The sequence below is a fragment of the Astatotilapia calliptera genome, chromosome 14, assembly GCF_900246225.1.
Source record: "Astatotilapia calliptera chromosome 14, fAstCal1.2, whole genome shotgun sequence".
NCBI classification, from domain to species: domain Eukaryota; kingdom Metazoa; phylum Chordata; class Actinopteri; order Cichliformes; family Cichlidae; genus Astatotilapia; species Astatotilapia calliptera.
In genome coordinates this window covers 15719559-15734538 of record NC_039315.1, presented here as the reverse complement: position 1 = coordinate 15734538, position 14980 = coordinate 15719559, and the positions used below count along the sequence as shown (strand labels likewise).

Here is a 14980-nt window from a genome sequence, read left to right as displayed (position 1 = left end):
TCCGCTAGTGTCATCATTCCCAAAACCTCACATCAAATACTGGAATCCAGTGATGACACCTTTATGATCACATTTCTGCAGTGACTGGGAGAGGGCTCATTTGCCCCGGAGGATTGCACACAGGGCAGCCCTGACTGCAATAGCTGTGACCACAAATCTGACATATAGACTGTAAACATGTCAATATTCAATGTGGGACAACCATTTAACACAGCAGCACAGCACCGTGTGCTGCTCTGCAAGTGTTTATTTCTCACCAGTCTAAAGTGTTTCTTTCTCTTCTCTTCTGAAATACTGTAAATTACTGGTTTCTGCTGATGATAACAACGTGGAAGCTTGTTTCATCTACTAAAAGAAACATTTTTGCCCTACATAAGTCAAGTTATGACTTAGTTACTTAAATGTCTGAGAAAAATAACTCAAACCTGACATTTTATTGTAAAGATGGCAAATTTTTGCCATCTGTACAATCTGTTAGAGTCTGAAACAAGCTTCCGTATGATGATGAGCCACAGCTACAAAACGCAACGCAATTTAAGTGAATAACATTGATCTTCTCATTAATACACATGTACCTAGACACTGCCACAACATCAGCCTACATACACAAAACAAAAGTGCTCAGGAACCATCTCTGTCACTGAGTCTTACAATTTCAATCCCACTGAGAATCTGGAAGATGCTACAGGTCGATTTTGGTGCCACAGTGCAACCCACAGGACCCAAAGAATCTGCTGCCAGTGACACAGTGACAGAAGCTGCCCCCCCCCGAGGTCCAGTGTATAACGGTGAGTGTACACAATACAAGGTAGTAGATACAAGGCAGATCGATCCAAATATCACACACTGTGATCTCCAACATAAGTTACCTTTATGCTGTAAAAGTATCAGTATTGATATCAGCAATACTGAACTGCATTTACTTATTATCTGATCTATATCGAAATCTGCAGTATAGCCAGGGCTGGACTGGGACAAAAAAATCGGTCCGGGCATTTTGACTAGAAACCGGCCCACCAGGTGTTATAGGAAAAACCATAAAGCCTTTGAATGAAAACAAACGCTGTTGTGACAGTGATGTACACTGTCTTGTTGGTATATGTATGATTTCTATACGTTGTACATCAGATAAAAACTTTGGTTGTAAGATTCAGATAATTATTTAATAAAAGCTAGACATTTTAAATGAGAATAAGAAAGAGACACATTTCTTTGTGCCCCCCTTTCCCTGTTAATGCCCTACCTGGCCCCTCTGGCAAAACTTTCCTAGATCCGCCCCTGCACAGTTACCAGCTGTCAGCTACTTAGAAAAGGATCCTGGTGTTATTTGTCTCTCAGAAACAGTTCATAACTTCCCTTCAACTCACTCATGTCACCTAAAAGGTAAACCTGTTTCTCCATCACCTGTTCAGCTCTGATGATTCAGTAAGGACATCTCCTGGTTTCATCTTCATGTTTCCCTCTCACCAGATAACCAAACCGACATCATGACCAGCAGCTTTACAGCTGTGGCTCCAGCAAACATCAGCTGATAGTAGAAGAAATTAATATTAAATAAATTCTAACAACAGCTGATCAAGCTTAAACGTGCTGCTGTTGTTTAGCGCGACAACCGCTGGTTTCCTCTTTCTGGCGCATAGTGGGCGATAAACAAACAAGAGAGAAAAGCTGATCAGCTGATCATTGATCAGTTTCACGATTGAATGAGAGAAGAAGAGACAGCTGACAGCGGAAAGACAGAGAAAAACTCCAGCTTTGTGTCTTTTTCCATCCTAGCTGAAGTAGGGGACAAACTGTGTTCCTTTTTAGCTCAATACAAAACACGTAATATTTTCTCTGAATGCGGGACGATTCCGTTTTTTAGGGGATGGTTGGCAACTCTACTAACTAACCTTATGAGTAAAATAAAGTTCACTAGCAGTAACATCATAGCACCCACCCAGCTGTAGAAACTCCGTCATGCTAGCCAGTACGCAGTACGAGTTATTGTAACTGACGGTAAAAACTCAGCGTAACGAAAATAAACTCCACCTAAACTTGGTTTATATCTGATCCAGATAGACTGCAGGTCATAACTTCTTACCTGAAGTTCAGTTCACCTGACACTCGGATGGGCGGGTCTCTGCTCCTCCTGCCTTCCCTTTCCCTCATCCACCTGGCCTCTTGTGGCAGCTCCACCATAGCCACCACCAAACAACTGAGTTATTTTTACACATCTGCCAGCATCTGGCCAATCCACCACCTTTCATTGTTTATACTGTTATAAAAAAAAATTTAAAAAAAAATCATCGGCCCATAAAAACGAAAAATCACCATCGGCCCCCCGGGCAAATGCCCGGTATGCCCGATGGCCAGTCCAGCTATGAGTATAGCACAGCACTACTAGGTAGATGGTTTAAATGTTATGATTATTTGGTGTGTACTTGGAGGTCCTGATAGGCTGATTTAGCTTGGACCAGCTAGCCATTTCCACCTGATTTCAGTCATCATGTTAAGCTAAGTCCTTCCCGTTTATTGTTCTACAGTCTAGGAACCCAGATAATCTGTTAGGTTTTTCCAATTGTGGTTTTATACAATTGATCACAGTAAAACTATAGTTGTGTACTGCAGATGCAAAACTCCATCCAGAGACAATGAATAGAAATTAGAACTAGCTATAAACACTCATGCTCTGTATTGGAACTATGTTAAAGGAAGCGTCCCTACCAAATAAAAATGTATAAAATATATTAATTCAGACCATGAATTCTGCTTTCTGGTCATCGCCTGCACATACAGATAATCATCTTCAGACAGTAGTTAATTATTAACCAGTGTATTTCTGCAAATCCCATCTTGCTTTTATTTCTTTTTCTGCTCTTTATATGACCTGATGATCAAACACCACTGGTCAATGAAAGCTTTCAGCAACAAAAATCTTGACTTTTTGCATATTCATGTGCAGAGATGGATAGCTTGCTCAGATTAGAGACTAGTTCACCCGTCTTTGCTCTTAAAAAGAAAAAGGTGCCATGTGTTCTCCTCTCTAGTAAAACACTGTGATGCACACTGGATGAGTCCTGCATATGCTGTTCGTATTATAATATGCCCCTGATACGGCGATCAATAGATTGTGACTGCATCAATCACATTATTCTCGCCTTGAGTCAGTCATTATCAAAGTAAAGTTGTAATTAGTTCACTAAATTGAATCTTCCAAAATGCCATGCATACAAATTTAGGGAGGAAACAAAACCTTAGGCAAATTGATGATAATATAGTCAGCTTTTTGTTTAAAATCCTCTATTGCCACTACTTACAACTGAATGAAGTGGAACACCTGTTTCAAACATCTCGAATAATAATAATAATAATAATAATAATAATAATAATAAATGAGCAATTCTGTGTGACTTTGTGTTAGATTAAAGTAGATTTGACCTATAACTCAAGTGTGTGTATATTAAACGGAGGAGCTAAACAGAAGAACTATGTAAGGTTGTGTGTATCCTCACTCCAGCATACACAAAGGTCAGCTTGAAGGTTGCAGTACTGCAAACAATATCTCATCATAATGTCAACATAATCTAAATAACCAGTCACCTTGAGCTGCATGATAACACAACAGCTGAGCAAACTCCTCCTGCTGATCTCACATCATAACAATTTAAAATGTTTATCCACCATTGAGTTCTGCTCTATTCTTCTGTCTCAGTACACGTACATTACATCAAAACCTTTTTTCCAACAACTACGCATTTGAAATGTGTTTTAGTATCTTTGTTTGATTACAGAGAAGATAAAAGACTTTGAAGTACTCACTATTACTCGACTTGAGGTCTCTGTGGATGATGGGTACAAACGCCTGGTTGTGCAGATAGTCCATCCCCGTTGCAATCTGGACGGCCCAGTTCACCAAAACTCTCGGGGGGACCTTCTTCCCAGCCAAGGCTCGGTTTAGAGCCCCCCCTCGAGCATACTCCATCACCAAGCACAAGTTGGGCTCCTTCAGGCAGACTCCACGGAGCGCGATAATGTTGGCGTGCCGGAGCATCCAGAACAGCCTGGCCTCCTGCCGCACGCTCTCTGCTGTGACACTGATATCCTCATCTGGGTCCTGCCTGGCAGCCTTAACGGCTACTTCCTCTCCCCGCCACACTCCTTTGTACACTTTTCCAAATCCACCAGCTCCTATCACCTCTTCCAGGAGCAGTTCTGAAAAGTCAATCTCCAACGGACAATCACCCACCCCACCTGCCACCAGTCCTCCTGAAGTCAGCTGCTGGTAATTGGGAGTGTCTCCCCTTGTGACATAGTTGCTTGGAAAGATACCCACCTTGTCCTGGATTTTGCCCGTCCACCAGCCCTCGTCTCCAGACACCTTAGAGTCCTTGGAGAGAACCTCAAGAAGGTCCCCACGCCGCAGGGTTAACTCTTCATCAGCTGTGGCCTCATAGTCAAACACTGCCGTCCAGTAAGGGTTGTTTGCCCCACCTCGATGACCAGAGTGGGAGTCTGGGGAGCCAGAGGAGGAGATGGTGGAGGAGTTCCAGCTGCTACCATTCTCCACCTGCACGACTGGGGCAGGAAACATTGGTGGCGCAGGGGTCATGTTTGGGGGCATGGAAGAGGAAGAGGTAGTAGAGGAAGGGGGCCCAGGGGGAATGAGGCAAGGGGGAGGGGGTGAGCAACAGCCCCCACAGCTGGTGCAGGACAGGGGGGCCGCTGTGCTGCTCGCTCTGCTGTATGGGTTCATGGCAGCCTGACTGCTGTTTGACACTGTTGGCCTGCCCTCGAACAACTCAGGCACAAAATCCATACAGGGCCCATTGACTGAGATGAGCTGCCCTCGACCACCGGAGGAGGGGTGAGGGGAATCAGTGGGTCAGAGAGCAGCGACTGCTCTCCCCCATCACCACATATCGCTGCTGAAACTGTGCCAAATCCTAAATCCTGTCACCGGCTGCTGCTGTGCTGTTGGCACAAAGTGTGGAAGTAACATGAATTCCCAAAGGCAAGTTTATTCAGGGATAACGTACATTACGTCAAACAGAATGGATCCTAACCCCATGCCCCAGAAAACTGATTGTTTTCAAAACTGTCTTGTGAAAAAAAGAAGAAGAAGAAGCTGGCTCAGGAGAGCATATTTATCTGTGAAGGAGCATAATCAGAGAGATGCCTTCAGGGGTCCTGATCAGCTAATAAGCTGTGAATTAAATCCATCCAGTAAAAATCCAGCATTTACAATCTGAGCTCATAATTTTGTTAGAATTTTGATTTATTTGCCCGAATGACCTCTGATGGTTGCCAGACATGTTCCTTGTATAGACTCTTAGGCAAACTGCTGTGGGTGTACGAGCTGAGTGAAATCCTCTGCGCAGAGGTCCTCATTATTTCTCATCCAGCCCCGTATAGATGCACCTCCACTGCCTGCCATCTCCATGAATATAGGCTGTTTTCTCTTCTGTGTTTGGGAATATCCGCGGATATGCGCCCTACATCCAGACAAGCCGGTCCAAGCTAAATCCTACACGCATGGCCACTCAAGAGCCGGTTCAGTGTCCCTGAATAGCCTTCATCAGAAAAGCCTCGTCCATTTTAAGACAGCTGGGCAATTAGTGAAATGAGCCGGCGGCTGGGCGACAGGTAGTCAATACAGAGCTGAGAAAGTGGCACCATGTTCAGCATCCAGCCAAGTCTGAGCATAACAAACCCGCCTCCGTCTCTGTGCAGCGGCCTGATTTAATCGCCTCTGCTGGGCTGCATTGGTGATGGTGACGAGCGTCGGTTTGGACAAGAAATTCTTCCTCACTGGTGACGGGAAAGAAATGCCAGCGTTTATCATTATCCCGTTGCCCTGTTACCGCGCACGATCGCCGAATCTATAGCGGCGTAAGGAAGGTGTGAGCTTTAAATGTCCGCCACTTCTTCAGCGGAGACGGAAACCGTCACATAAGGTTTGCATGGAGGCATTGCGGTATAACAGCTCTACAGGCTATCCGAGGACGAGATGAACAAATCCACTGTCTCCATTTTTCCTCTATCAAGACACATCTGTATCCCACTAATATTAATGATCATAATAATAACAATAATAAAATCCTGTGTGTAAAATGGTGCAGCGTATCCAGGTGCCTCTCGCGTGTTCCGCCTTAAAATGGCTTAATTTTAATACGTAAACAATTACTGTAACCTAACCTGGAAAGTGAAGCCAGCAACATCCACTGACATCGTCGCATGGGCGTACGGTTTACATCCAAGTAAAGGGGCCCATCGAGGTCCTCACAATTTGGCGTCAGATTGACAAAGCGCTCAGGGAGTCTGCGTTCAGCCAGCTGTCTGGAGCTCCACTGTATTCAAAAAGGCTTTTCTCTCTTCCCCCTCTACACACACACACCAAACAGACAAAATATTTCGAGCTCCGAGCTGTCAGTCTGCGGGCTGACTTTGCATTCAAATATGCCGGAGTGCCGTTCACGTACGCTGAAGCGAGCGCTTCCCCCGTCACCGATTCTCTAATCATAGGGATGGCTGCAGCAGGTAACAGGTCCACGCCCGCGATCCCATCGCCTGTGCGCAGATCAGGGTGACGCTCACTGTGCAGGGCGGAGAGTGTAAGACACCGCAGTCTGTTGGAACGGGACTGGACTGTGTTGGTGTGCAAGTGCACCCTGGGTAATGTAGTGTTTGCGTGCTCTCCAGCTGACCTACATCATTCTGGCGGCTGATATAACTAAATAATTAACATTATTAAAATCATCGGGAAACGGCTGGCTGTACAGTACATTATTAGCATTATCCTTTAATATACTGTGGCCTACTGTCCACTTAAAACAACCAGATTACAATTCAAATAATGTAAAATATTATATATTATAATATAATGCAATAATAAGATTTTGGAGCTGAAAATAGGGAAGGATATTTTTAGGCTCTAGTTGATAACACGACACAAAAGAGGCATTTTAACCCAACTGGTAGCCCCCTGATTCCCATTGTCCTGCTCCATTGCTTTTAATGTGTGATTTTTAAGCACCAGTGGCAGCTGGTATTTGTCTCATAGGCCATAAAATCACGGATTATAAAGCATTACTTATTTTATTTAGCCTATTAAAATTCAGAAAGCAGTAGCTGAAGGTCTTTTTATTTGATCTAAAAATAAGACCAGAATAGCAGTACAATGCAAAAAAGAAAAAGCAATAAAATAATGTCTTTTTAAACAATAGTGTTCACGCCCATTAATTGTTGAGCTATACTGACCCCTGGTGCGCAGTTAGTGAAACAGAAAGTCTTGAATGGAGTGTCTTATTCAGAAGGGGATCAAACTCTCTAGTCCATCTTTCTTCAAGTTCTTTCTCCCTACTTCTTTTATTACTCTCCACCCTTCATTGCCGCTTTGAATTCAAGGCGTGGTGTCCTTGCCATCCTTTTAGCAACACCCTCCTGTGCGTCAAACTCCACTCTTTATCAGTGCTTAGGTTGCATGCTGTGGTTTATTCTTACATCTTATTAGAAGGTTTTTTTTTTTTTGTCACATTATATATTTGACTTGCTGGAAAATTCACATCCTATATTTTCATTATCAACCCCGCCGACGAGGTAATGGCTCAAAAAGTTTTGGATGAATTCTGATAAAACTTTGTAGAGTGTAGAGTGGGGTCATGTTAACAGTCCATTAAAATTTGAGCTGAATCCACCAAGGTTTTCAAGGTCAACTGAAAGATTTATTCATCAAAATTGATAAAAAGCTTTATAACTTCAAAAATATGACTCCTAAAAGTCTGGTATGTCACATTTGACCTTTGACCTCTCCTTTAATAAACCAATCTGAAGGTTGGAGTGATAATATTTGCTATATATAGATATTTTTAAAACTATGTTTCTTACTGCAATTGTTTGTATTGACAAAATATAGGCACATGGAATATATGGCATATGATACACAGACATTATTAGCAATGATTTACAAAGCTCAGAGTCAGTGTTACAATACAAACACTTCATGTCATGTAACAATGCAATTCAATTAAGGAGGTGGTGGGCAAGGAGGTGGTGATTCATTTTCAACAAATTACAACAACAGTCGACTCAAGGGGCTTTATATTTTACACACACACACATACATATATATATATATATATATATATATATATATATATATATATATATATATATATATATATATACACATATACAGCTTGTTAGTCTCGGTTATGGTGGCCATAGGTATCGTCCGTAGTGCTGCATTAACATCATCTAGCAGACCTTCTGAGAGTACTTCACGTAGTCTTGGTAACCAGCTACGGGGGTCCAGGTTTCAAGCTTGGCCATGATCCTATCTTTCAGGTCAGTTCCCCTCGCACTCAACAATCCTTCTTCTATCGCACTTGGGGCTTGGTACCCAATCTCGGGTGGGGGTGATGACATCACCCTCCTGACCTGGCGTCCTGGCTCCCCCTTGCCATAGCATTTGTGTTGTACCTCGTCAATCTCTAGCTGTGAGAGCAGTCCCTTCTTTCGAATGTTGGAACACTGAGCTACTAGTTGTTTCGCCGCCATTGTGGATGTTGGGTATCGAGGATTCCATAGGTCATCATCCTATTCATGTAACCCTTCCACCAGGGTTACTTGCGTAGTAGCATTCCAACAATGCCCTATTTTCATGTCTTGCCCACCGATGCCTTATTCCAGTAGCCCACTTCTCGTCAGGGTGCCCTGGGTCCTCAACACTTGAGGCGGATCTTGCTGATCCGGGCGATGCCTTCATATCAGTCTCAAATAAAGCAGTTTTTAATGTGTGTTATTTTTGTGTTATTATCTCAAAACTTTATTTTAAGAAGTTGAAATATACAGTGAGATTTACTGTTTAAAAAAAGCTCTCTGGAAAAGAAAGAAAATCAATCAACAGTATAAATATAAAAATAAGTAAATATATCCAAATTCTTTCAAACAAATAGTTATATATCATTAACTTAGTTATTATTCATTTCAGGTTAATCGCTCAGCATTTCAAATCAGCAACCACAAGGGTGTGCTATTGGCCTATTTGTGAACTTGACATGACACTGAGTAAAAACTTATTGGGCTGTGCAGTAAAACGCTCTGTCCACAGTTTAAAAGAAACAAAATAAAACAAAATACATTTACTCAAGTACATAACAATACGGGGATATTCCATTCTGCTTCTTGATACTATTCCACCAGTTCAGATTCTGTTTTTTATTTTTTACTTTATTTTTTACTTTGTAGACTCAGATTATTCATACAACATATTATAAACAAATAAATGATAACTAAGTATTATTGGTTAGGATAAGATGGAAGTTTGTAAATGAAAGAAAAAAGGGCACCATCGTTATCTGTAACAATAGGTCTAATGTATAAGCCAATACTATAAAAATAATTTACTTGTGCTACTCTGCCTTCAAAATAACAGCGTGAATAGTTTTCGTTCATAAATAAACCGTACAAAAGCACAATAAATTAAATTAATACTTGGTGTTCTGATTATTGTACTCTACTTATTGTAATCTGATACTTGTACTCTGCAGTATTACCACTTGTATTTACTACGTGTTTCCACGGCTCCAGGAGCAGCAGCGTGCCGCCCCCTGTGTTACTATCAGTAGTTTGCGCCAGTCGGAGTTACGCATGCGCAGTGAGTGCGGGCGCAGCTTCGCCGTGGTTTCGGTTGAGAATTCTTGGCAACGTCTCACTTGGTGAACAGGCAGCAGACCGTCGGGCAACGGCTGTTTCCACAATGTCTGGAGGATTATTTTAACGGAGCTGGAAGTGAGCGGAAACCCTGGAGCAGCGAAAGGTAAGCCGTGTGTGCTCTCTTGGTTTTCACTGAGCAGTTTTGGGTGAGCAGCCGGGGATATTCAAAAGCGCTGAAAAGTGGCGAGCGAAGTGAACGTTAGTGAGCCAAAGCAAACATTGAGAGGAGAGGCAGCCGAGCCGAGCAGACCAACTTCAGTCAATGCGGAGAGCAGCCTCTTTACTACGGCTCAGTCGCGGTTCTCAGTCCCGCCAGGAGCCGTTTTCACCGGGTCCGTGCTCCACTTTGACCTCCAGCTTCTCAGCAAAGTATATACATACTCTCAAATGTGCCGCTGCACGCAAAAATTATTAAGGAGAAAATATTCCACAACCTTCGCGATCCTTAAGGGGCCAGTGCGCATGCTCATGGGGCTCTGCAGACTTCGGATTTGTAGTTTTTCGTACCTGAGTTAATCACAGTTGCGAGGGCCAAGAGAAAAACGGTAAAACTACAAGTTCCAGACAATGGGAGCTTTGTTTGGGAGCCAGCTAGTTAGCCTGGACGAGCTTTGAATTTCGAGTAGTTTTTCCTACAAACGGAAGTTGCCTTGGCTGGATATTGGATCCAGCATGAGCGGCATGGGAAATATTTTGGCTGCACCGCATATTTAAGGAGGAGGGGTGGGGAGACGAGTTCATTAGTTGTAGATGGAAGTGGTTTGTCATGAAAGGGTATGCAACACGTTTTAATTGATTGTGCTTACGCGTGTGTGTGCATGCAGACGCTCAGCTGTCAGAGGACCTGTGTGCAGGATTTGTAAGTGCATTGTAGATATGCATGCTTCTGTGTGTGTGCTTAGTCGATTGTGTGTACGCAGAATGGGAGATGATAATGCCTCAGTGTGTGTGTCATCTCCTTTTCATTGAGATCCTCCGTGTTGCTGCTGTACCCCCTCCACCCCCAAAGCCCTCAGAAAACGACACGTCGAGTATGAGGATGATGGATTTTGTCGGGCAAGAGCAGCAGAGCATGGCAGCACTGCACATATTCAAGGCATCATTTGCTGTGGTCGCCTCTCGTCTGGAACTAATGGAATAATGATTACCAGGAAAATGTGAGAATCATGTGCCAATGCCTTAACCTGGTTATCCTGTACTGCCCACTGTTTGCTGTACTATTGGGGAAATCCTGTATTTCACGTCCAGTTTAAGGGGAAATCAGGATTGGATGTTGCCTGTGCTGTTCACTGTAGTAACGACATGGTTTTCCTCATTGTAAATACAGTTTTTGATCAGTGGATGTACACCGAGCTGCAAGAGTCAGCCATTCAGTGATCTGTGTTTCCGTTGTTTTCATCCTTTCCATGGGTGTTTGGAAAGCTTGCATATTAAAAGCCAAACTAAGCACAATGGCTATTTTTGGTCAAGGAAAATATTAGGCAGTTGCTTTAGCTGGGAATCCAAAATGCATTATAGTTATCGACTGAGCAAAAGTTATGTACCCTCTTCGCAGTATAAGATAAATAGAAACTGAATGGTGAATGCAAACCTGATGAAACTGTATAATTAAAATATACCTAACATACAATATATGGACTCAATATGTATTGGGCCACCTACACATAATACCTACAGAAGCTTTTAAATCTTTCTACAAGATTTTGGAGGATGCTGTTGGGAATTTGTCAGGTCAGACACTTCTGTGAGCAGAGGCCCCCATTCTAGTTCATCCTGAAGGTACCGTATTTTTTGGATCATAAGGCGCACTGGATTATAAGGCGCATTAAGCGGAACAAAACAGTCAGATAAGACAAACTTTACTCAACTCATTCTTCTTGCTTACGCCACTTCCGTACCACTGATTCATTAATGTTGAATTCTCTTGCAGCTGCTCTATTCCCATGTTGTTACAGTATATTAATGACTAACCTCGTATTGTGGATGGATTATCTCAGTTGTTCTCCTGACTGACGTTTGGTCCGTTTACAGCATCCTGCCATGCGATTGCATTTGTCCCCAACCCTCAGGAACCCTCACATTAATTTCTGTTGAGCAAAAAAAAAAAAAGGTTGGCATTCATCCTCCAGCTTCACTGTGTTTCTGTTATGCTAACATAGCTGTGTCGCTAGCGATCACGTAGCGCATCATTATATACCAGCTAGCCAAATTTCAGTAACCCTACAAACGTCACTGCTTTTTAGTTTTCTGTCTTCATTTATGTTGGAAGTGATAGCAGAGCTGTATGTTTTAATTTTTTTTGGAAATCTCTCAGTCAGAACATGCTATATCATGTTTATGTGGAAACTAGCGAGCTAACTTCCTGCTTCTAACTTCTAACTCCATTAAATTTAATACATTCTGTTTTCATGGATGCCGGGATGTTAAACTTAATTGCTACACCTAGTAAAGCAGCAACGCTCATCATTTTATTAAAGATGAAAGAATTTAGACGGTTTTTAACTCTGAGTGATGCCGCAGTGCTCGCTTGACTTTGGGACCTGAAGAGGACGGACTTTTTTGGACCCAGATTACTCTGAGTCTGTGAGGCTCCTGATTACAGTAGCCATAATGCTCTGACAATCCATCAAGCAGTACGGCTTCGTAGCTTACCAAAGTCATACTAAAACATTTTTGACAGATTTTTGAGTAGGGCTGTGCAATATGACCAAAATCTCATATCCCGATATAAGACATTTATCGTCCCTACAACGATATATAGCACAAAAATTTTACATTTTCTGTAAATTCTGTGAATCTTGGGTAACTCGACTGGCGTGAAGAAACCTGGTGGCTCTTTTTTGCTCATCCGTAAACACTCTGCATACTATTTCACGTGATTCATTTTATTTTGAAGAATCTCAACAGGATCTTCAGCTTTATTGTGAAAGGTTTATGTGGAAAATAAACAAGCGGATGGAGCCACGTGATCGTTGTTGCTAACGACAACGCATAAAAGCAGTTGCTTGTCCATCCATTGTCAGAATCAGAGAGACTTTATTTATCCCCAAGGGGCAATTAAGTGTGGTTGTTTTAAATATAAGAGGGAAAGCTTTAAGAAATTAAAATTAAATATTGCCTACAGTGCTGTAGGTACATCTTAGCTGCAAACCCCTTTGAAACCCTACGCTATGCATAACCTGGCGTACACTTCTCTGGAAATTTAACTGGATATTGAATTGATGCAGCCCGCAACTATTGACTGACTGGGCTGTTCATTACAGCTGATTCGTCTTATGTATTTCCGCCTACTTTTTAGCCTTAGTTTTTGAATTTATCATTGAGACGATAACAGTCATAGCCTCAATATAAGAACTCATGCATGTCAGTAAGTTCTTGAAGGGAAATTGGCAAACCTATGGGAGTGGATTTGAGGAGATGTACAAAGAAGTGGAAAAACTTGAGGGATAAATGTTTGCCTCTGGGAAGAAAAAAAAAAATACCCACATTAAAGAGAAGGGACCCAGGAGGGGAAAACAAGCCAGAAGTTTATTTGTTTCTATTGTGGCATGTATAAAACACTGGGGACGTGACCAGATGCGCAAGCATGCTGGCAACAGCACTGGCCACTTACGTAGGTTACATCGTAGGCTCTGTAAAGATTCAAATCAACTGTCAAAGTGTTTGCGTTGAAGTTATGATCTTAATGCCAGAGGGGGTGTGAAACTCATTGAGTCAGCAGAGAGTTGGTGACTTTCACACACTATGCTTCTTAGCACTCTGTGACCCCACTCTGTAACTGTCAACTGTGGTTGCCACTTTGTGGCTGAGTTGCTGTGGTTCCTAATCACTTCCACTTTGTAATACTGCTTAAAGGTGGCCATGGAATATTTATACTTGGTTTCATTTTTCTCCAGATGGGTGAAGTTGTGTTAAAAAAATTGCATTAACGACCTTCAGTCTTATTTTAGAATTATTTGTATATCCGCCTGTTTGGGAGATGTGTATTCTTTCAAATGCAAAAACTGTGACACCAAATGTTCTTGATGAGCTGCTTAAGGGACCTTTTATGAACCTGTATACAGGGGGATGCAGCCACTGGTGTGAACTGACCCTTTTCATGTGCCAGAGTAGTAACTTGATAATGATGTCTCTGTTCTGTGAACATGCCTCAGTAATAACTTTACAATATGAGGGGGATGAGGAAGCTAAAGTGAATTAGCAACTTTTAGCTAAAGCTGTGTTGTTGTTGTTGTTTTGTTTGGGGTTTTTTGTAAGGAAAGAGATTTTTCAGAAAAAAGGCTGTTGAAGTTTGTTGTCTTGGAGCTGAAAATCGTTGTAGTTTAAAGTTACAGTCATTTGTTTTTTGGGGTTATTTGATAGGGGGGAAAGTGATACTCTGAAATATCCATGTATTAATTATGTCTTCCAATAACAGCATTCTCATAAGCTTATGCTTATGAGGAAGCTGCCTTGTTGAATACAGTGGTGTAGATAGACATTGTCGTTCTGCCTAACGGCGTTATATGTATGTAGCTACAGAGCAACCACATGCATAATATGCTCAATATTGTCAGCAGATGCAACACTCCATCACCAGAAATCTGACAACGAGCCAACTAAACAACAACAGCTGTATGCAAGCTGCATTTTGCATACAGCATTAACTGTTTAAACTTCACCTTTCCTATCAAAATATGTTGATACAGCTGTAAGAATTCATGTGTTTCACCTGCATGCATTTTATCTAAAATACGTTTCGCTGAGTGTGACATGGGCTTGGAAAGTCTTGTATGGTCTTTTGGGTCTATCTAAGCATGTTTTTGTTTCTCTTAAAGCAATGATATCATGTTAATTTGCGTTGACCTCATAACCCATGACCCATGTAGGATTGTTGCAAAGCGCCTACAGGAGTCAGTTTGTAGCAGATAACTCTTGCTTTCAGTCTGTGATCTTTTAAGACATCCTATATTTTCTGCTACATATTTTTGGTGTTTCATTGCATGCAGCTGCAGGAACAAAGACTGCTGTCTTCAAAGGGAGGTGAATGTGGGCCACCTGAGTTATTTCGCCTGTAAACATTTTGTTGAATCACAGCATTCTATCTTGGCAGAGGTGACTCATCAGTTGTTGATTTTCCCCTTTTCCTTTTTTTCTTGACAAAGATTTCAAGGAACGTACTCATGGCCATGCAGTCGTGGTCATCTGTGGGAGGAACAAAGCAATCTTTCCAAGATCGTGATTTATTTTTTTTTATTTTTTTAACACCAGTAAAAGCTGCGTTTTGGCATCAGCAATGGTTGTA

At 42.0% G+C, this 14980-nt stretch overlaps 2 protein-coding genes across 3 annotated transcripts in view; one reads left to right on the top strand and one right to left on the bottom strand.

Annotated features, from left to right (window-relative positions):
- map3k10 (mitogen-activated protein kinase kinase kinase 10) overlaps window positions 1-6603 on the bottom strand; it is a 49957-nt gene extending 43354 nt beyond the window's left edge. Inside the window, exon 1 of the mRNA XM_026192107.1 lies at window positions 3802-6603. Within this exon, the coding sequence (XP_026047892.1) occupies window positions 3802-4798 (997 nt within the window). The 5' untranslated portion in view covers window positions 4799-6603. The remainder of the gene's footprint in view (window positions 1-3801) is intronic.
- Window positions 6604-9577: 2974 nt separating this feature from the next.
- The window catches only part of sipa1l3 (signal-induced proliferation-associated 1 like 3), a 90830-nt gene continuing 85427 nt past the window's right edge, over window positions 9578-14980 (top strand). For both annotated transcript variants that reach the window (XM_026192106.1, XM_026192105.1), the window contains exon 1: window positions 9578-9799. The gene's annotated coding sequence lies outside the window, so the exon portion shown is untranslated. The remainder of the gene's footprint in view (window positions 9800-14980) is intronic.